Raw genomic sequence first — 23,145 nt, 5'->3', positions numbered from 1 at the left:
AATTATGAACGTGGTATTTATCAAGCTTTTTTCTGTTTCATTTTAATCTCTCTAACTTGAGTCATCCAGATAGCTCTAGCTTTGGATGTCCATCCTTTCTCCCTAGTGGGAATGTGTCTAGTCTGTACCCAAACTAGCTCCTCTTTGAAGGCCACCCATTGCTCATTTACTGTTTATACCTGCCAATCCTTGATTCCAATCCACCTGGGCCAGATCTCTCTTCAATTCAATTTTCACATTTGATTTATCCTTGTCCTTTTCCATAACTACTCTAAACCCAATGATATTGTGATCCCAGATATTCCCCATCACTGAAATATGCTCCATTTGCCCCACTTCATTCCCCAGAACTAGATCCAGCACTGCTTCCTTCTTGTTAGGCTGGAATCATACAGATCAAGAAAGTTGTCTTGTACACAGTTCAGGAATTCCTCCCCCTCTTAGCCTGTTACACTGTTACTATCCCAGTCTATATTCGGATAATTGAAGTCCCCCATTATCAGTACTCTAAAGTTCTTGCATCTTTCTGCAATTTGCTCCTCTTTCTCTAACCCACTATTTGGTGGCCTGTAATATACACCCAGCAGTGTAATAGCTCCTCAATTCTAACCAAATAGATTCTGCCTTTGAACCCTCAAGTACGTCAGCCCTTTCTAGTGCTGTAACAGTATTTTTGATCAATACTGCAACCCCCCCGCTCACCTTTTTTCCTTCCCTATCTTTCCCGAATACACTAGCCAGCAATATTAAGTGCCCATTCCTCCCTTGTTTGAGCCAGGTCTCCGTTATTGGCACTATATCATAATCCCATGAGGCTACTTGTGTCTGCAGCTCACCAACCTTCTTTACCACGCTCCGTGCATTTACGCACATGCGCTCCGAATCCATCTTAGCCTGAACTTGCATTTTCCCCAGGTTGGCTCCCTCCTATTTCTGAACTACTCTTTATTCTGATGCTGTTTGTCTCTCCCAGTCCTCTGTGCACCTTTGTTGCTCCTCTCGAATGCTTTATCCTGGTGCCCCTCCCCTGGCCAAATTAGTTTAAACCCTCTTTCACAGCACGAGTTAACCTCCTTGCGAGGACATTGGTCCCAGCCCTGTGGAGGTACAACCTGTCCATTTTATACAGGTCTCAATACCCCAGGAATCTAAAGCCCTCCCTCTACCATTTCTCCAGTCACAAGTTAGCCTGTCTTATCTTACTGCTCCTATACTCACTAGAACTAGGAATAATCCAGAGATCAAATTTCAGAAAACTCAGTCCTTTGTGCTTCTGTTCCTTACTGCTTTGACCTGGTTAAATTTTGTGGGGCTGGAAAGGGGTTTAAACTTTAAAAGTTTCCATGGTATACATCCATATGGGCCATAGAGGGAAAAAAAGCCAAGATATTCCTGACAGATGACTTGTAGAGTACACTCTACATAAAGAGAACTGATGAGGTTTAAATCAAAAAATAAATAAATAAATAGTGCATGTTCTCTAGTATTCTCAGGCAGGACTGCCTCCAACCTTTTCATCGTTTGTAGCTTCTTGCCACAACAGCATAGTTGAGGATAAGAATTACTGTTAAATAGCCCTGGGCATTGCCACCGCTCCTCGTTAGAGTTAAAGGACATTTTCTTTTCCATTGATGTCTTTATTCCATTGCACAAATATAGTAAATTTAAGTCAATAACTTATTTGAGCACATTTACAGAATTGACTTTCCTCTATATTCTTCTATTGCGTGATGTCTGGTGCACAGTTCCACCAACATCCAGGACTGCAGTAGACCGAGTCTGCACCAGTGAGTGAATTCAGTGGAAATGACGGGCTGAAAGTTGACACTGCAGGGTTCAGTTACACTAGCAATCTTCCATATATGTTTTTTCCTCTAGTTCCGATGTCTGCGTGTGGGTTAATCCTCTTGCTGGGACACGACTCTTAATTCTGTACTTTTCCCATGGATGTGGCGTCTCCGCTGCAGGCATAAAGTTTAACCAGCTATAGTAATACCCGCGAAAGCCATCAATCTTTTCCAGATAGGTATTCTTTGACTTGTACTGGGAAAAAGGGAAGACAAACCAGAGTGTGAGCATTGGAATTCCTTTCTCAGCTTGTGAAATTGCACTGTAGAGGATACTATACTAATACCTCCTACCCCATATGGTTCATGTAACAAGTGAAAGCCAACATAGTTGGACGAAGCCTGTATCACTGTTGTAGTTGGATGCAATGGGTAATTTAGCCCTCTCTAAGTAATACTGATGTCACATTGGTTTGGCCCATTACTGCCTTTGCACTTTTATTAACTAAAATAAGTGGGATAAATACTGATCAACTATAGCAGTGGGTTATAGGAAAATAACAAGGCTTGTGTAGGCAAATCCATCTCCTCACGACTTACAAAGCCTTCCAGACTCTTAGGAGTTAGTTACAATCTTGAACATATTCCCAAATGTTCCTTTCCTATTACTTTTTATTTAACTGCTCAGTGTATATTCTCATATTACTGTTGCTGAGTTTTTCCCCTAAAGCCCTTGTGGATTGGATGAGATGTTAAACGAGGTCCTGTCTGCCTGCTCCAGTGGGATGTTAAACGAGGTCCTGTCTGCCTGCTCCAGTGGGATATTAAATATCCTGCTGTACTAGAACGGGGAGTTCTCTCGATTCTGGCCAACATTCCTTTTTGAATCAATACGACCAAGCTCCAGGTCAACTTACATTTGTCTCACTGTTCTTTGTGGGATGATGCTATATTTTTCCATGTAAACTAAGGCACTTCAGAAGCAGTTAATTATGTGTGATGCCCTGTTAGACATTTCAATGTGACAGGAGCTACATAAATGCGAGTCTTTAGTCTGTCACCTTTACCTTCCAGTTCTGTCTTCAACCTATGCTTGCCGCCTGAGGCACTGCACAAATTAAAACACAGCGGCAGTGTTACTGAAGGCAGCAAAAAGCCACTGGAAATATGATCCCAGCATATGCCTATTGCACCACTCTGTCCCACTTTTCATAGTACAGGTAGACTACTCTTTATCCGGACTTCCGAAAACCGAAACCCTCTAAAAACCGAAGGTTTTTTCGGTCAGCGTAAGTCGTGCGCACGACATGACCAGAGTGGCGCACGACTTACAGGCCTAGCCGGGTAAGGGATAGTGTAGCATTTTTCCGCACTTCTGAAAACCGAAATCGCTCAGCGTAAGTGTACCAGCCTTTATCCGCACATCCGAAACCAGAAAACCTCTGAAAGCCGAAAGTGGAGCAAAGCATAACTTCTGAAAACCGAAATGCGCACGACCACGACCCCCCGGCCGAACCCGACCCCCACCCGCCGTACCCCACCCCCGCCGACCCCCACCCCATTTCGGATAAGAGATAGTGTATCCTTTATCCGCACTCCCGAAAACCGAATTACCTCTGAAAACCGAAGTGTTTTCGCGCACCTTCCGAAATCCGAAATTTTCCTAAAACCGAAACACGGCTGGTCCCAAGGTTTTCGGATAAAGGATAGTCTACCTGTATAAATTAATTGTGTTGGCTACGGCACACAGTCTCACATACAGCCAGTTTCTATAGTTAGCCATGTTGCCAGAGGGAACGAGAGAAAGTCTGAGCTATTAACCCTGGCTGCCGTCACATCCCTCAGTGACTGGCTGTAGTGCGCTTTGGCCCGAGAGGTGGTTGTGGTGTGGGCTGATACCCAGCTCATTTCTCTTGGTTTAGCAATAGTGCGTGCTACAGAAAAAAACCCTCTGTTTTAAAAAGAAAAAAAAGAGATTAATACTCATCACCTACCTTGTCAAATTTTGGAGGGTACTTGACCACAAATTCCAACTGCCTAAGGACGACCTCGTTGGGCGGAACTTGATTTTGCGCCATGTCTTGCAGGATCTCGGTGAGGTAGACGTAGTCCAGCTGCTTTGCGGCATTGTTGATCAGGGTGCTGTACACATTGACATTGGGGGTTACTCCAGACAGCTGAAATAATGGGAGAGTTTCAATGAACACCGCAATATGGATACTTTTGAATAACTTAGGTGAAACACTAAAGGGGGAAAAGAACGTTCGAGATGATGAGATTAATCAAATAGTCGTCGTTTAGTGACGCCAAGCCGGGAATTTTTTTTTCCCAAGACCGTTTGCGTCATTGTGCTTCCATGCAGGTAGGGCAGCAACAGCCAGAAACTTCTCCATAGTCTTCTGTCACCACTGCAGTCAGTCCAGCTGCATAGAGGTGCAAGACCAGTGTGTCCCATTCCCTGACTCCTGCCAATCAGTAGTAGGGCACAATCCTGCCAGCCTCTCTCTTAAAGAATGTTATAGGAAGGAGTTGACAGGAGCAAAATTAGTGGGATATATATATCTTTTATTCATAGTATCTCAAACTAGTCAGTTAATTCACACTGAATATGTTGGCAGCTCTTTAGAGTAAGTGGGTGGTGTAGTTGGGATAGGCTGACAAGGGAAGTATCGAAAAATGTCATGGAAAGTAACCTCTCACTGCAGCTTTTTTGCAACATTCTGAGTTATAATACTAATATTCCTACATTACCACAGTGACTACACTCCAAAAGTACTTCATTGGCTGTAAAGCGCTTTGAGACAACCGGTGGTGGTGAAAGGTGCTGTATAAATGCAAGTCTTTCTTTTATTTGACCCAGTTGGTGTTCCTTAACCCAGCTGTGCCTTTGTCCAGCTGTCAAACCCAGTTCGTTCCTAACACCTTAACCTTCTGCGAGTCACGAACATAGGAACAGGAGTAAGTCATTCGGCCCCTAAAGCCTGCTCTGCCATTTTATTAGCCATGGCAGTTCTTTCTTTTTAATCCCACTTTTTTCTCTATATCCCTGAATACCCTTACTTTCCAAATATCTATATCTTCCCTTTTAAACAGCTCAGTTGACTTTGCATCTATGGCTTTCTCATCCGCATCCTCAAAACTTTGTGAAGGGTTATATATTTGTACTTTGGTTTTAAAAATCATTTTCTTAGCAGGAGAGGTTAGCCTACAAAATTATTTATAACTACAGCCAAAGCTGTATGGAATACAGCAATGTCAACAAAAATCGCCTAATAAAAGTAGTAAGCATTGATTTTTTTGGTTTCTGTGGGATTAAAAAGGATGCTGAAATTTGGTCCAATAATTTGATGGATTAATATGCATTGGCCCAGATTTTGCGTTGAGAATAATGGTGAGGCGAACAGTGCCCACCGTTATTATGGAGTAAATCGGACAGCAACTTCCGGAGTACGCACACGCGCAGTTAAATGCGGAAATCCGAATGTTGCATTCCGTGTTACCCTGCTCCTCCACGGGCTGCGCTATAAGAGTACCTCGCCGGTAGACTCGGCATTGAAATCAGTGTAAGGTCATGAAGTTGCGGTACTTAACCACTAAACACGGCAGAAAAAGTTAGGGCTAGTGCATTGAGGTATAAGTGAATTTTTAATGGCGTGATCAGTCATAATTACTGCCAAACAACCACTCTAGCCCTGAAAATCACATTTTACAAGTGTGGAGTCTCATTCCTTTAGAATTTAATTAGTGGCGATTTAAAAAAATTAAATTTTCTGTCTCTTTTGTCTCTCTTAATCCCATCTGTCTTCCCTCTCTTTATTTCGCTCTCTGTACATGATTTAAATCTAATTTATATTTCCTGGTTTATACGTCCTGGTTTAGACTCTGCATGGCTCAGTGAGGATTCTTCAATCTGATTGGTTGAAGAGCTGCGCTGTTGCTTGGCTTGCTCACAGATGCCCTGTAGAGGGCACCGCGCTGGATCAGACACCCAATGACAGCAAGACTCCGCTCAAGGATAGAAAAAAGTCTCCGCTCAAAAGCCTGCGAAAACTCTGTGGGCAGCTGTCGGCATAGTGAAAGGCGAATCGCTGTTCCTTCGCCGCTGACCACAAAATCCAGGCTAAGAACTGTTAACTTGTTTTTATCAATTCCACTTTTTATTGTACGTCTGAATTTGGATGACCAAATTGTTAAATTGCACCAACCTTCTCCAGTTTCAAAAAATTGCAACCTCCTTTAATAATTTCCCCATACCACATATTGTACCCCAAATGAAATGCAACAGGGCTCTGCCATTGCCGTTCTGAAACCAGCTATTAGGAGGTGCTCAGGAGCAGGTAGGAGGACTCTGCCTCTGATTTTCATTCTATTCCTGTCGGCGAGCTGCTTCTTCTTCTCCCCCACCGAGATTCAGCAAGGCACAAACCTGGCTCACTTTACCCAGGCCACTGGATCATCCTCCACCATTTCCGCCACCTCCAATGTGATCCCACCACTAAACGCATCTTCCCCTCACCTCCCCTGTCAGCATTCCGAAGGGACCGCTCCCTCCGTGACACCCTGGTCCACTCCTCAATCACCTCTAACACCTCTTCCCCTGGCACCTTCCCGTGCAAGCGCAGGAGATGCAACACATGCCCTTATACCTCCCCCCTTCTCACTGTGCAGGGCCCCAAACACCCCTTCCAGGTGAAACAGTGATTTACTTGTACTTCTTGCAATTTAGTATACTGTATTCGCTGCTCACGATGCGGTCTCCTCTACATTGGGGAGACCAAACGCAGATTGGGCGACCGCTTTGCGGAACACCTCCGTTCAGTCCGTACGGGTGACCCTGAGCTTCCGGTCGCCTGTCACTATAATTCACCGCTTCACTCCCACTCTGATCTCTCTGTCCTCGGCCTATTACATTGTTCCAATGAAGCTCAACGTAAGCTCGAGGAACAGCACCTCATCTTTCGATTAGGCACTTTACAGCCCTCTGGACTCAACACGGAGTTCAACAATTTGAAACTACAACCCCTGCCCCCATTTTTCCTGCTGTATGATTTTGCCATTCCCATTTGCAACATTTTATCTTTCCTGCCTCTTAGATAAGTACAGTATGTTCCTTCAATTCCTTCCTCCCCTCCCACCCCCGTCTCTGCACCTGCTTAATATCTGTTACATCTCCAGCTTTTCCCAGTTCTGATGAAGGGCCCCAGACCTGAAACGTTAACTCTGTTTCTCTCTCCACGGATGTTGCCTGGCCTGCTGAGTGTTTCCAGCGTTTCCTGTTGTTATTTCACTGGAAATTCTATTTTCTTTCATATTTTTTTGAAGATGTCATCATGCACAAACTATCTGCCCAATGTTACAGAATTTAACCTGAACAAGGCCTGGAAGCCACTAAGAATCTTTGCATTTACTGGAAGTGCCCTCGGGATATTTTCTCCTCTATTTCATGTAAAAATGCTCCAGCTATGGCCAAGAATGAAGCGCCAGAGATTACCTTCATGTCACGGAGAAGCTTCAGTCCATCACTGTCTTTTCTGCAGGCGATAGCCAGGTTACAGAAGGTGTGCATGGTTGGCGATAGGCCTCGCTCAACTAGCACTGGCAGTAGCGCCTAAAGGGAATAAATACGCATCATCAGTGGGCTGGAATAAGAGAACGACTTACTACAGCTGTGGCTCTGCAGGTAGCTCCCTCGTCTCGGAGTCAGAAGGTTGTGGGTTCAAGTCCCACTCCAGGCTCTTGAACACAAAAAAAACAGGCTGACACTCCAGTGCAGTGCTGAGGGAGTGCTGCATTGTTGGAGGTGCCGTCTTTCGGATGAGATGTTAAACCGAGGCCCCGTCTGCTCTCTCAGGCAGACATAAAAAGATCCCATGGCAATATTTTGAAGAGGAGCAGGAAAGTTATCCTGGGCCAATATTTATACCTCAATCAACAGATTATCTGGTCATTATCACATTGCTGTTTGTGGGAGCTTGCTGTGCGAAAATTGGCTGCCGCATTTCCAGCATTGCAACAGTGACTACACTTAAAAAAAAAGTACTTAATTGGCTGTAAAGTGCTGTGGGATGTCCTGAGGTTGTGACCAGATAATCTGTTTTTGTTAGGTTGATTGAGAAATAAATATTGGCTAGGATACCGGGGATAACTCCCCAGCTCTTCTTCGAAATAGTGCCTTGGGATCTTTTACGTCCACCTGAGGGAGCAGACGGGGGCCTCGGTTTAATGTCTCATCCGAAAGACGGCACCTCCGACAGTGCAGCACTCCCTCAGCACTGCACTGGAGGGTCAGCCTAGAATTTGGTGCTCAAGTCTTTGGAGTGGGATTTGGACCCACAACCTCCTGACTCCGAGGCAAGAGTCCACCCAACTGAGCCACGGCCCACACTAAATAAAATTAATAAAATCAGAAGGCTATAACAATATACATTAGTAAACATTCTCTGAAAATAAATAGCTTACACAGCAACATGGCATGAATAATTTCCAAGAAAATGACTCCAGAGAACCTAAAGAACTTCCCCTCCTCCGAGCAGAAACTGCCACAACTTTAAAAAGCTGCACTTGGGGAGGAGGGGTGGAAACATTAAGCAAACATTTCTAAAACTTTAATTCTCCGCTTCACTCCCACTCTGATCTCTCTGTCAGCGGCCTCTTACACTGTTCCAATGAAGCTCAATGTAAGCTCGAGGAGCAGCACCTCATCTTCCGATTAGGCACTTTACAGCCTCCTGGACTCAACATTGAGTTCAACAATTTCAGACCATAACCTCGGCCTCCATTTTTCCTGCTGTATGATTTTGCCATCCCCTTTGCAACATTTTATCTTTCCTGCCTCTTACCTTAGCACAGTATGTTCCTTCAATTCCTTCCTCCCCTCCAACCCCCGCCCCCCCCCACCCCGTCTCTGCACCTGATTAATATCTGTTACATCTCCAGCTTTTTCCAGTTCTGATGAAGGGTCCCAGACCTGAAACGTTAACCCTGTTTCTCTCTCCACGGATGCTGCCTGGCCTGCTGAGTGTTTCCAGCATTTTCTGCTGTTATTTCTAAAACTCAGCTACTCTTGATTAAAAGTTCAATGTCCGAGTTGGCGCGGAATGCTATAGTTGGGAGGGGATGAACGTGGGTTTACTTTTCACATTTAGCTCCTGATTTTAGCCATTTCGTAGAGCAAAGGCTCGACACTTCCCGACTCAGAGAGAAGGAATAGCACAGGGAGAGCCAATATCTTGCATTACATCCAGTTTAATATCAATTCATCAACAAAATCATAAGCTAATTACTCCCAAAATGATCACTGGCAAAAGATTAATTTTCCATTTTAAACAGGTGTGGAGTTTTACTTCAGTATTTTTTTAAATTGCTACCCCTGTTGTTAAAGGCTTTGAAGCAATTGCAGATGGGGTAGCGTTGGAGCTCAGATTGCAGGCAGCTGGTAAAGTGGACACCACTGGGGCTTCGAGACATCTATAGCTTTCAAACACTGTGATTCGATCAAAATACCCCTCTCTGATTTATACCCTACCGCAGACATGTACAAGAACGTCGGGGCTAATCGATTTTAGATTTATACAGCACAGAAAGAGGCCCTTCGGCCCATCGTGTCCGCGCCGGCCATCAAGCCCTGTCTATTCTAATCCCATTTTCCAGCACTTGGTCTGTAGCCTTGTATGCTATGGCGTTTCAAGTGCTCATCTAAATGCTTCTTGAATGTTGTGAGGGTTCCTGCCTCTACCACCCTTTCAGACAGTGAGTTCCAGATTCCAACCACCCTCTGGGTGAAAAAGTTTTTCCTCAAATCCCCTCTAAACCTCCTGCCCCTTACCTTGAAACTATATCCCCTGGTTATTGACCCCTCTACTAAGGGGAAAAGTTGCTGTGCAGAATCCATGAAGGTTTCTCCAGTGAATGTTGGTACATGTCACTCAAACATGCTTTTCTGACTCACACGTTCAGGGAAAAAAAAAATCTAGGAGTCACTGGATTTTCCTCAGCCATGTTTCAGTGCCGTTGGTTACACTGGATGCAACTCCGACAGTGCATGCTGTAAGTTGGATGAAATATCGCCTGCCTTTTTTGTGAGCAGACTGTAAAATAGACAGTCTGATTATTGTGCCACTCTGTTATTAGCCTAAAGCTGGTTATCCGCACAACCACTTACCTTTGCGCCCTCCAAGTCACCCAGCTTGCTCTTTTTTCTAATGATGGTGTTAAAAAATGAAATGTCTGGCTTCACACCATGCTCATCCATGAGGGCCAGCAAGGAGGACTCAGACTGGCTCTTTGATTCCACCACGTCAGCCAACAGTGTGAAAGTTTTAATATCTGGTCGCGCGCCATCTTCCTTCATTTGACTTAGAAAGCCGCCCAGGTATCCGATCAGTGCCAGTCTATCAGGCGGTGTGGCTGCTGTTCCCAAAGAAATGAGGTTCTTCGTGTTGACCCGGATGTGGAGTAGATTAGGTAGACGGGCACTTTGAGCAAGCTTGCTGGAGTCTGAATCAACCGGAAGTGCTTGATCGCTGGGAACTAGTTCCAAAGATTGCTCTTCTCGTGGCGCTGGCTCTTTCCCTCGGCCATTACTGGATGGCAGGCTTGGTGCTTCACTCAGTTTTGATAACGTTTCGTTACTGTGCTCATCCTCCAGTTCGGAGACTCTGCAGCCAGTTGGTTGGTCAGAAGCTAGCCCAAACATCTGCTTTTCCAATAAGTCGACGACCAAAGTGGTTGTATTTTTGCTGCTTTTTGTCCCCTTTTGGCCTCTGAGCTTCTGAACTCTCCGGCGCTGCTTCAGCTGCCATATTCCGTCCTCCTCGCCCAACAGCAACCGCGAGGCCACAGTGGGATTCCCGATCCCACAGTCCCGGGCAGCCCGGAGCAGCAGGTTGTAGCTCTTGGCATCAGGCTGCACGCCAAGTTTTAACATCTCTCGCCAAATCTGTAAAAGGGAGAAAGCGAAGTTATTTCAACGTTAAAATGGATTCTCTGGCGAAGAGCCGGTGATATCCAGAATGGCATCATCGATCAAACTGGTGACAGGGAGCAGACTGCAGCTGCAGTAAAAACTTTGGTTTTTAAACCTATCTCCTCAGTCCCATGATTGGCTTACTGAACAAAGTTTCATCCTCTCATTATTTTTTTTTGAAATGCTTTGTCCTTTTCTCTCCTATCCAAGCTTGGCTCAGGTGACAGCACTCTCGTCTCAGAGTCTGAAGATCGTATATTTAAGCCCCACGACAATTTGAGCATATATTCCAGGACGACACATCAGTACAGTACTGCGGGAGCACAGAGTCCTCGTAGCTGCTGTGTTTCCGATGAGACATCAAACCAAGGCTCCTTATGCCTTCTCAGGTTGACTTAGACGATCCCTTGGCACTATTCGAAGAGTAGGGCTTCTCCCAGTGTCCTGGCCAGCAGACCGCCCTCAGCCGATTCAACCACACGCGGCAGCCAATTTGCACACAGCAAACTCCCACAAATAGCAATGTGATAACAACCAGATTTAAGTGATGTTGGTTACCGGATAAATATTGGCCAGAACACCGGGGATAACTCCCCTGCTCTTCTTCGAAATAGTGCCACGGGATCTTTTACGTCCACCTGAGAGAGCAGAGGGGCCTCGGTTTAACGTCCCAACCGAAAGACAGCACCTCCGACAGTGCAGCACTCCCTCAGTACTACACTGGAGTGTCAGCCTGGATTTCTGTGCTCAAGTGTCTGGTGTGGGACTTGAACCCACAACCTTCTGACTCTGAGGCAAGGGTGCTACCAACTGAGTCAGAGCTGTTCCCCTCTCTCTTTCCTTTTGGGGAGTGCGTAGTCCGCCGACCTTGCCTGGTTCCTTGGAGGCACTACTGTTAGCTGTTACTGTGGTGCCTTAGCTGCGCACAGTTTAGTGCTGGGTTTATCTGCTGTATTGCCCCTTTTGAAGAATTGCTCACTGCTCCTTTATTAACCGATTGGTGTTATATATTTTTATATATGTTCATTTTATAATATAAAAATAAAATCAACAAACAATAAAATAGCAATTCTCACTGCAATGCATCACAGTATCCACCTGATGCCACTGTGCTTCAACTAGAGCTGTGACATTTAGCACAATCACTGTTCCTTCGTAGAAGTTATACTTCCATTTTTGAAAACCATTGAGATAATAAGGAGATGACCTTTAAAGGGCACATCAATAGAAAAAGATTAACGCAGGGTATGCTGGCCCAGTGGTACACGCTGAATCACCAGCATGCCGCCCTGCTAAGCAGTAAGATGGGGTGCGAATATATCATCTGCCACACAGGAGAGACCAAAACCCAATTCAGCTTCAGCACTCCTCCACAAAGAAGGGAGAATCGTCAATACGTTCAACCCTCCTACTTATAAAATGGCACAGAAGGCTGGTGCTGCAACACCATGCGGCAGGGCGTGTCCTTGAGTCCATGATTCCCTGCTGCGAGTAGCAATAAGAAAGAAAGACTTGCATTTATATAGCGCCTCTCACAACCTCAGGACATTCAAAATTACTTCATTGGCTGAAAAGTGCTTTGGAAGTGTAGTCACTTGTAATGTAGGAAAGGCTGCAGCCAATTTGCGCACAGTAAGCTCCCACAAACAGCAATGTGATAATGACCAGATAATCTATTTTTGTTATGTTGATTGAGGGATAAATATTGGCCCAGGACACCAGGGATAACTCCCCTGCTCTTCTTCGGAATAGTGCTATAGGACCTTTTACGTCCACCTGAGAGAGCAGACGGGGCCTCGGTTTAACGTCTCATCCAAAAGATGGCACCTCCGACAGTGCAGCACTCCCTCAGCACTGCACTGGAGTGTCAGCCTAGATGTTCGTACTCAAGTCTCTGGAGTGGGACTTGAACCCACAACTTTGTGACTCAGAGGCGAGAGAGTGCTACCCACTGAGCCACAGCTGAGGGAGAAGCCAGATGGGGGAAATCAGAGAGGAGAAGTGACCCCAGGCTGCTTCGGGTGGCTCCAGTTTATCCTGCAAATGTAATGGCTGAGGGAGGGAACAGAGGAGAAAACGCCACTGTAACTACCTGTAACGAATATCTAAAGCCATTCTCGGTGTCCTTGATGCAGCCAATCAGTAAGGTGCTGAACGTTTCCACATTCATCTCGTGACCACTGTGAACTATTTCCTGAAAAATAAACACAAGAGGCAGCTCTGGTAAGAAAGGTAGCAACACTGCACAATCTGTTTAAAGACCCACACGCACACACACCCCACCCCTGGATCATTTCTGAGAACCATATTAGCCTCTCTTAACCTTCCCTATTCCAGTGAGAAAAGCCCCAATTTTGCAAGCCTTTCATAATTATAACTTCTTGGTCCTGATATCACTTTAGTGAACCTTCACTGTACCCTTTCCGTGACTCCGATATCTAATTGCACACAATACTCCAACTGTAGTCTAACCAATGTCTTGTATAAATTCCACATCGCTTCCCTGCTGCTGTATTCAAACAACTTGCATTTATATAGCACCTTTAACCTAGAAAAACGTCCCAAAGTACTTCAGAGGCCTAATAAATGAAAAAGATGGGAGCCCAAGAACAAGATATTAGGAGGGTTGATTAAAAACTTGATCAAAGAACTGGGTTTTAAAGAGGGTCTTAAAGGAAGAGAGGGAAGTGGAGAGATGGAGGGATTTAGGGGCAGAATTCCAGAGTGTAGGGCCCAGGTGGCTGAAGGCACGGCCACTACAGTGGGGGCGGCAAAGGGAGGGAGAGGTGCTCAAAAGGCCATGGCCCAATGTTGTGTGGCATCTTCTGAAACATTCTCTAATAATCCATACATACATCTACTGCATCCCCTTTATCTGTACTCTGTGATCCTATCAAAAATTGCAATTAAATCAGTCAAGTGTAACCTGCTCTTTACAAATCCACACTGACCGCCCCGAAGTAACCCATGCAGTACTCTTAAACACAAACATGAGAATGGCATTTCAAGTGAATAGCAACGCGAAACTTGTTCTTATAAGGGTAAGATAAGCACTTGGAGTATAATGCATTCCCCATCTGATTATTAGAACTGTTTTAGGACCCCTTGCAGTCACTACACTCCAAAATTCATTCATTAATTGTCTGAAATGTTTTGAGACTGTGATTAGGTGCTATATAGATGCAAGCATTTTTTTTATTTCTTAACTACCTTGTTGGAGAAATCATAATTTTAACCTTGCTCCCCACCTCCTCTTCAAGTCAGAGACCCAGCCGTGGGCTCCATCAGTAGACCAAGACCCGAGTGTGGAGCGCTCAATTTCACTCGGTACTGACGACAGCACACACTCAAGTGACAGCTCTCTGTGCAAACACTCACTCGGAGCAGATCGAAGCAGGCCTTTAGATCGGAGCAGACAGCGTATGCCTTCAGCATGGCATGGTATGTGATCAGGTTAACCCGGATACGCTTGCTGCTTAATTCTTCCCGGAGCTTGGTGGCAAACTGCAGGCCAGACTCCTTCCACGGTGACTCCGCGCAAGCATTGAACAGAGCCGTATAGGTAGCTTCAGAAGGGGTCACAGCTCGCTTCTTCATCTGCAGAGAAAAAAATTATTAATTCGAATTATAAAATTCTATAAACAACAACTGGCATTTATATAACGCCTTTAATGTCGTAAAATGTGCCAAGGTGCTTCACAGGAGCGTTATCAGACAAAACGGTCACCGAGCCAAAGTAGGAGATATTAAGACAGGTGATTAAAAGCTTGGTCAAAGAGGTAGGTTTTAAAGAGTGTCTTAAAGGAGGAAAGATTTAAGGAGGGAATTCCAGAGCATAGGGCCTAGACGGCTGGAGGCATGGCCTTCAAATGATGAATGCAATGACCAGTGTGGTACGGACCCTTATAAACCTCCCAAGCCTTATTTGATGTGCTTGAGGTTACATGCTGACACAGGGAGCTGGCATATCTGAGAGGGTCTAATGAGGGACTGGCTGGGCTACGCAGGATTTTAGATTTATACAGCACAGAAAGAGGCCCTTCAGCCCATCGTGTCTGTGCCGGCCATCAAGCCCTGTCTATTCTAATCCCATTTTCCAGCACTTGGTCCGTAGTCTTGTATGCTATGGTGTTTCAAGTGCTCATCTAAATGCTTCTTGAATGTTGTGAGGGTTCCTGCCTCTACCACCCTTTCAGGCAGTGAGTTCCAGATTCCAACCACCCTCTGGGTGAAAAAGTTTTTCCTCAAATCCCTCTAAACCTCCTGCACCTTATCTTGAAACTATATCCCCTGGTTATTGATCCCTCTACTAAGGGGAAAAGTTGCTGTGCAGAATCCATGAAGGTTTCTCCAGTGTATGTTGGTACATGTCACTCAAACATGCTTTTCTGACTCACACGTTCAGGGGAAAAAAAACTAGGAGTCACTGGATTTTCCCCAGCCATGTTTCAGTGCCGTTGGTTACACTGGATGCAACTCCGACAGTGCATGCTGTAAGTTGGATGAAATATCGCCTGCCTTTTTTGTGCGCAGACTGTAAAATAGACACGGTCTGATTATTGCGCCACTCTGTTATTAGCCTAAAGCTGGTTATCCGCACAACCACTTACCTTTGCGCCCTCCAAGTCACCCAGCTTGCTCTTTTTTCTAATGGTGGTGTTAAAAAATGAAATGTCTGGCTTCACACCATGCTCATCCATGAGGGCCAGCAAGGAGGACTCGGACTGGCTCTTTGATTCCACCACGTCAGCCAACAGTGTGAAAGTTTTAATATGTTACAACTGGTCTCAGATGCTCTTTAAAACTCATCCCCACGCTCTAGGTGCGTAGCACAGAGACTCAGGCTCACACTTAAAGTATAAGTCTATATGTTCGCACGTATCTCAAGTTGCTGCGGTTCATCCACCAATGAGGCAGCAGCGTTGACAATAGCGCTTTCCAAACCACGAGGCCCACAGAATTCAACAGAACACACCGACAAAGAAGAAACATACAAGTGCAAATAGGATTGAGTGACCTGGGCTGTATTGCCGAGGCTCAGGGTCTGAATGTGGCTCGCAGCCCACAGTCTGAACAACCCTATATTAGAATGAAGTTCCCTTCCCACACACCCACTTCATATAAAGAAAACGATATTGTGACTCTTTCACCAGAAATACAGCAGTCTCCAGTACTCACATCGCTGTACAGTTTAAAGGCTTTCTTCAAGTAGCCTGCTCGTCCACAGCCCCCTATCAGCACTGTGTAATTGCACTCCTCTGGGACCAGCCGCTCTTCCTTCACCATTCGAGTCTCAAACATGTCCAGGGCCTCAGCTAACTAGAGAGGAGAAAGACACCAGTGTGAGGATTACCAATGTAGGGAGTTAAGTGTCGGAACAGTCATGTGGTGTACTAACCAAAAAAATAGGAGTTCAAGCATTCAATCCCTCAGACCAGCACATGGCAGCAGTAACAATAACAACGTCCTTTGGTGGAGGACAATACCAATCAAAAAAGGCGATACAACAGTGATACAGCATTACAACAGTGACTCCACTTATTCGTTCCTGGGATGTGGGTGTCGCTGGCAAGGCCAGCATTTATTGCCCATCCCTAGTTGCCCTGGAGAAGGTGATGGTGAGCCGCCTTCTTGAACCACTGCAGTCCGTGTGGTGAAGGTACTCCCACAATGCTGTTAGGGAGGATGTGCCAGGATTTTGACCCAGCGACGATCAAGGAACGGCCGATATATTTCTGAGTCAGGATGGTGTGTGACTTGGAGGGGAACTTTCAGGAGATGCTGTTCCCATGTGTCTGCTGCCCTTGTCCTTCTAGGTGGTAGAGGTCGCGGGTTTTTGCATGTCTTAAGTCTTACATATCTGGTTTTATTGAAGCACATTTTGGAGAAATCCCAATTTCTACCCAAGATGAGCTGGGCCAGCCGTACAGTGACTGACCGTCACAAGTCAGTCTGGGGATTCAGTGCATTGAATGGTTGGTCTGCACGGTGCTCTGGACTGCAAGACGCCACGTGCGAAAAGAACTGACCTCAGCTGAAGGGCCGCACTATTCCATGACTCTGGAGTTTGCAGTAACCGGTTCAGCATCACGTCATACACTGGACCGATTCTATTTACAGTATTTCTGGCATGCATTCAACTGGAATTAAAAATCTAACAAATGTTTCCGTCATTCCAAACAGCCCCGGAAATATCTACTGAAGCTACCTTGTGATCTGACTTTGGCCATCACCCTGTGCAAGGATCTCCTCTGGCAACACCTCACATACACATTTGTTTGGGAGAATGTTAAAAAGCCTTTAACGGGAGCCGGGCTCCTGTTTGACGTAGAGTGCACTTCTCACAGATCTCCTTCCTACCAATTATCTTTGTGAGATCTGCTGGAATGATCCCGAGGGACTGGGCTGTGGGAAGGTGGAATTGTGGTTCCTTATGTGGGAAGGGGAGGTTGAATATATACGGCAAGACTCAATGCAGATCTGGGGAGAGAGGCGTGAAAGGTTTTGTGCTGCTGGGCCTGTCCCATTCATTCAGGGATCAAGGGATATGGGGAGAAGGCAGGGACAGGGTACTGAGTTTGGATGATCAGCCATCATCTCATTGAATGGCGGAGCAGGCTCGAGGGGCCGAATGGCCTACTCCTGCTCCTATCTTCTATGTTTCTATTATTAAGCACACTCTGCTCTGTATATAACAGTGCCTGGAGTTTGCTTGGAACAAATTACTGACTCTATCCTCTTGTATTGCATCTTTACACTTCATAAAACTGGGAAAAATGTTAACCAAACTTCAAACCTTATCTTCCTTGATGAGCTTTTTGCACTGTAGGAAGTACCAGTAGGTATTGTTCCTTCTGCCTGGTTTCCATCTCACTTCGGGACTTTTAACCTCCTCCTCATTCAGATCCGCGGTGTCACTGTATCTGGAGTCCTGCAGCTCCGACGAGCTTTTCCGGAAAGCTCTCCTGGCAGAGTAGACTTTGCCTCGTGCCCCAAATCCTTCCGAGTCAGCCGCCAATTTCTGCCCCGGCGCAGCTTGGCTCGGCCCGCCCTTTGCATCATCACTGCTCTGGGAGCTGTTGAGCGCCCGGGATAAACTCGTCCATCCGCGGTGCGGAGACAGCAAATTGCTTGGGTGTGTCGCACTTGTAGGGGGCACAGCTCTCACAGGACTGCTCCTCACAAGGGCACTCAAGCGTCTGAACGGCGACGGGTTTGGATACAGGGAAGAACAAATTCGCAAGGAAATGTACGCCTGGTAATGCCGAAGGTGCAAAAATCCAGGCCAAGTCATGTTTTGCAAAATCCTTCTGGCTTCAGTCTAGATTCTGTAGACTGGATATCTCTGCTAGGAGTGTCAAATGAAAAAAAAAAAATCAGTATTATAAACTTTTATGCAAGACTAACAAAATTTAATTCGCTGTTTGAAGATTATATGCAACCGTAGATGCTGGGGGTGAGGTGGGAAATCAGAGTTAAAGGCTGTAACACAAATCAAACTTTCTGATAACACAGATGAAAGTAACAAAGATCAAGCAGTATGACGTAGGAAAACTACTAGGCACTTGGTCTAAGTGTTAAACAAAGCTTTAATCAACTGTTTTACAACATGGAGATCTTGTGTCCTTCACTAGTTCCTGTTAAGAATGTCCTGCGCAAGCTGGGCCCGTGCCCGTGCCCGAGTATTTATACTCTCCCTGGACAGCGCCACCGGTAGGCCGCTCAGTATTATTTCATAAGTCTTTCTTTCATGAATGATTGATTCATGTCAGTGTACATGACGGGTCAAGGAAGCCATGAGATTGAATTAAAGCCTCTAGTTAATTTTTGGGCAGTGTTATGACCCCTGCCAGGAGACACTGCGGATCTAGTCCATCTCAGTGCCACCGACACACACACACACACAGCATACTTCAATCAGCAGACACACTGAGCGTGGATGAGGGGCAGAAGTAGGGAGATGGGCAATAGAGTTTTAAACAACTGGTAACAGGTCCATCCTGTTTATAACTGGGCCGTTCGTGTTTAACACATGATTGGGATAATGGAGGTGCGAGTGGGCTTTTGGCCAGGCTGGCTTCAGGCTGAACGGTTTTGCTCCAGGGTCTGCATCCCTGGGGTCTGTCTGCCTTTCTCCACCACATTCCTGCATCATGGGAGCCTTCTCTCTGCCAGATTTTCCATGTTTCCCACCTCCTCTGCTGTAACCATTTCCATCTCCTCTGGATCCAACTTTTGCTTCTGTACTTGTCCCATTAGCATCATCCCTTTTGCTTTGCCACATCGTCACTTCTGTCATTTAATCACTCCTGCCCTCCTCCCGATCACAGACCTTTCCATAGAATCCCTTTTGTTCTTCCCCTGCCCCCCCCCTTTCCCCCTGGCCCTGCACTTGCTTCAAAGCTGTTTACATCCTCCCGTTCTGATAAAAGCTCATCGACCTGAAACGTTAACTCTTCTTTCTCTCTCCACAGATGCTGCCTGAGCTGCTGAGTGTTTCCACCATTTCCTGGTTTTATTTCAGATCTCCAGCATCTGCAGTACAGGAAACGTTTTTTTATCCGGCACCGACGTGGTGCCGGTTCATCAAAAATTCCAGATAACCGAAAGCTATAGTAAAAGATACGGAGCTGAGAGCTCTGTATAAAGCAACAAACCCTGTTGCTTAGCAACAGGTTCAGAACAATGGCCACAAGTTCCAAGCGTCTCTGTAGCTTAGCAACAGCTGCAGCCACACCCTTGCACAGCAACAGATCGAGGAAGGCAAGTAATAAAACTTACCTGAACCTACTCCTGAATTTTGCCGGTTAACCGAGATTTCCGGTTATTTAGGTGCCGGTAAATCGAAAGTTTCCTGTATTGTGCTATACATTTACTCTTGCTGTGTTCTCATAAATGTTGCATCACTACCATCCGTACTAACCATTAGGATAAAAACAGACAGCAAATGACTGCAATGTAGGAACATAAGAACAGAAGTCGGCAATTAAGCACCTCGAGCCTGTTCCGCCAGTCAATTAGATCATGATAGATCTGTAGCTTAACTCCATTTACCCATATTGGTTCCGTAACCCTCAATACCCATGCCTAACAAAAATCTATCAATCTCAGTTTTGACATTTTCAATTGATCGAGGTCAAGGCATTAATTCAATCTCAAGGGTGCAGCTGACCTTCACAGATTGCTTGATTTCCACCCTGAGTATTTCATTCTCACAGTTTTACATCAGAACCATTCAACTCATTTGCCAGAAATAAAAACAAAATGCTGGAAATACTCAGCAGGTCAGGCAGCATCTGTGGAGAAAGAAACAGAGTTAACGTTTCAGGTCGATGACCTTTCATCAGAACTGGAAAAGGTTAGAGATTTAAAAGGTTTCAAGCAAGTACAGAGGCAGGGAAAGAGGGGGGGGGTGGAAAGAACAAACAGGAAGGTCTGTAATAGGGTGGAAGGCAGGGGAGATTAAATGACAAAAGGGATGATGGTGCAAGGCAAAAGGGGATGGTAATGGGATAAGTAAAGAAACAAAAGGTGTGGCTAGAGGAGGTGTAAATGGCTAAAGCAGAATCATCAACAGCTGCCATCTGAAAAAATGGGAGCAGTGGTTATGATCTGAAATTGTTGAACTCAATGTTGAGTCCGGAAGGCCTAATCAAAAGATGAGGTGCTATTCCTCAAGCTTACATTGAGCTTCATTAGAACAGTGTAGGAGGCTGAGGTCAGAGTGGGAGTGGGGTGGAGAATTAAAATGACAAGCGACCGAAAGCTCGGGGCCACCCTTACAGACCAAATGGGGTTCCGCAAAGCGATCACCCAATCTGCATTTGGTCTCCCCAGTGTAGAGGAGACCGCATCGTGAGCAGCGAATACAGTATACTAAATTGAAAGAAGTACAAGTAAATCGCTGTTTCACCTGGAAGGAGTGTTTGGGGCCCTGGACAGTGGGAAGGAAGGAGGTGAAAGGGCAGGTGTTGCATCTTCTGCACTTGCACGGGAAGGTGCCGTGGGGAGGGGGTGTTAGGGGCAATTGTAGTTTCTGGCCCTCTGATACTCTGTGTTGACACCCCATGCCTCACAGAGCAGACTGCATCCTTCTTACAACATACAACTTAGAACATCAGCCAGCGTCTGCAGAGAAAGACATGATCAGTGCTCAGATACAATAACACACAGAGTGCAGGAGAAGATACCCACCAGACATTACTGCAACAGCATCAACAAGGAGCCCAAACAAAACTTAAACATGGGTTAAAACATCCCAGATGACTTTTAGTACGATACAAATTAAACAATCTCTCTAAACTGCACAAAGATCATTCCAACACACAGGCCTTGTCCCCACGTGCTTCCGGCCTAGCTGGATCCCCGCCCACAAATCGCGCGATTGGTGATCTTTCAAAGATAGGCGCTCTGATTGGACAAGGCTTTCGCAGAACCGGGAAAGCGATTGGTCAATGTTGCTGTCAATCACAAGGCGGATCGTTACCAAGGCCACCGTGACCAGAGCAATGGATCGGCGAGTAATCGATTCCTCTCCACCAAGTCAAATTTCCAAGGAGTCTGAAATTTAAAAACTGTGAAGGTATTTTTCACAGCAAATGTAAAAAAGCAATAGCACACAGCTTGGAGTGTGTTAAAAGGCAAGATTGTACCATGAATTCTAAGAGGAAAGCTCACCCAGGCCCCATGCTCTGGGATTCCCTCCCAAAAGCTCTTTCCTCCTCTAAGACCCTCTTTAAAACCCTCCTTTTTTGACCAAGCTTTTGATCACCCCTCCTAATATCCATTTTGTGAAGTGCCTTGGGATGTTTTTTTTAACGGCACTATATAAATGCAATTTGTTGTTATCTGGTTTATCAATGTTATGTCAACTGCAACACATTTCCTCTTTCAAACACCAGTCTATTATCGATGATGATACAGCTGCAGGATGGCTTATTTACATTTTCAGCTTTATTGGGCAGAAACTGATCTCACATCCTCCCTGCCGTATTCACGCAACTTCTTTCTAAACTCTTTCTTGAACTTCCCCACAAAGTCTCAGCATTCATTCCTTCCTTCCTTTCTTTCTCTGTGAAGATCCCAAGGTTTTGCGACCTTAAAGGCACAGCACAAATGCAAGTTGAAGTTGTAGTTGTAACAAAAATGCTGCCAACACTCAGCAGGTCAGGCAGCATCTGTGGGGAGAACAGACGAGTTAACATTTCAGGAATGGACCGTTTGTCAGAACAGGAATATATTAGAGATGAACAGCATTTTAAAACGGAACAGAACAAGGGAAGAGGGATAAAAAAAACACATGAAAAGACACATGCACTGGAAAACAAACAGAATTACCTGTAAAGTGCTGAAGTATAAAGTAAGAGATGGTTAAACGGCAGACGTGTTATGAGCCTGAGACAATAGGAGGCATAATGAGAGAAATCAAATAAAAGACATGTGAACATAGGAGCAGGCCATACGGCCCCTCGAGCCTGCTCCGCCATTCAATAAGATCATGGCTGATCATCGACCTCAACTCCACTTGCCCGCCCGATCTCCATATCCCTCGATTCCCCTAGTGCCCAAAAATCTATCGATCTCAGACTTGAATATACTCAACAATTCAGCATCCACAGCCTCCTGTGGGGTAGAGAATTCTAAAGATTCACAACCCTCTGAGTGAAGAACTTCCTCCTCATCTCAGTCTTAAATGGCCGACACAGAGAGTAGCTAAAAGGGTGTGTGGGAAATGGAAGCATGAAAAACTGGCAAAGCAAAACAGGCTCCAGTGGCCCATGAGCCTTGCAGAAGTAAACAAGCCAACCATTGGTTTAAATTGGGACCGGGGTGGGGGTTTTCCCATCCCATATTCCTGAAAGAAAATGGGAGCTATAGTTAGAGCCTGAAGTTAACACTAAGGCATTACAACAGTGACTACATTTCAGAAGTACTTAAAAATAAAAACAGAAAATGCTGGAAATACTCAGCAGGTCAGGCAGCATTTCTGTTTTTTTTTCAGATTTCCAGCGCCCGCAGTATTTTACTTTTGCTTTAGAAGTACTTCATTGGCTGTAAAGGGCTTTAGGGCGTGCTGGAAGGTCGTGAAAGGCGCTATATAAATGCAAGTCCAGTCTTTTTTCAAAGCGCCGAGCAGAAAGATGTCCTTTTTAATCTGTTTTATTTCCTCTGTTTTTTCAGTCTTGACGACGGGTTTTGACCTGAAACGTTGGCTTTATTTCTCTCTTCACGGATGTTGCCTGGCCTGCTGAGTTTTTCCCCAGCGTTTTCTGTTGTTATTTCGGATTTCCAGCATCTGCAGTATTTTGCTATGGAGAAAGATGTCCTTCCTTCTTGTTGCTGGAATGAGACCCGGTGTCCTCCCAGACATGAGGGGGCGCTGCCCCGGGCGTG

The 23,145-nt window shown here is 45.5% G+C and overlaps 1 protein-coding gene across 8 annotated transcripts; it reads right to left on the bottom strand.

Annotated features, from left to right (window-relative positions):
• Positions 1 to 1,616: 1,616 nt before the first annotated feature.
• Positions 1,617 to 23,115, bottom strand: ptcd1 (pentatricopeptide repeat domain 1). 8 transcript variants are annotated; one of them, XM_086000358.1, is made up of 11 exons: positions 22,779 to 23,115; positions 22,090 to 22,146; positions 21,696 to 21,929; positions 17,549 to 18,100; positions 15,931 to 16,071; positions 14,131 to 14,349; positions 12,845 to 12,946; positions 9,949 to 10,725; positions 7,279 to 7,395; positions 3,782 to 3,964; positions 1,617 to 2,043 (listed from the first exon to the last, which is right to left on the bottom strand). In XM_086000358.1, exons 4-11 carry the CDS (start codon positions 18,044 to 18,046, stop codon positions 1,846 to 1,848), a joined length of 2,235 nt encoding a protein of 744 aa, XP_085856484.1. In that variant the 5' UTR covers positions 18,047 to 18,100; positions 21,696 to 21,929; positions 22,090 to 22,146; positions 22,779 to 23,115; the 3' UTR covers positions 1,617 to 1,845. The 8 variants fall into 8 exon arrangements, with proteins under 8 accessions (XP_085856484.1, XP_085856482.1, XP_085856485.1 ...); XM_086000356.1 differs by lacking the exon at positions 21,696 to 21,929; XM_086000359.1 differs by lacking the exon at positions 21,696 to 21,929 and having other exon boundaries at positions 17,549 to 18,097.
• Positions 23,116 to 23,145: the final 30 nt, after the last annotated feature.

This window comes from Somniosus microcephalus, chromosome 11 (genome assembly GCF_052327205.1).
Source record: "Somniosus microcephalus isolate GS21.2 chromosome 11, FLI_Smic_1.0, whole genome shotgun sequence".
NCBI lineage: Eukaryota > Metazoa > Chordata > Chondrichthyes > Squaliformes > Somniosidae > Somniosus > Somniosus microcephalus.
The sequence above is the reverse complement of the archived record's forward strand: the minus strand, read 5'-3'. Positions and strand labels throughout refer to the sequence as shown.

Excerpts from the sequence above, each read along its gene's own strand:
- ptcd1 (XM_086000355.1), bottom strand. The coding sequence starts at position 18,046 with ATGACTTGGCCTGGATTTTTGCACCTTCGGCATTACCAGGCGTACATT. Across the intron at positions 14,350-15,930 it reads CCTTTAAACTGTACAGCGAT|ATGAAGAAGCGAGCTGTGAC; the intron begins GTGAGTACTGGA and ends TTTTCTCTGCAG. Across the intron at positions 10,726-12,844 it reads GCTTTAGATATTCGTTACAG|ATTTGGCGAGAGATGTTAAA; the intron begins GTAGTTACAGTG and ends TCCCTTTTACAG.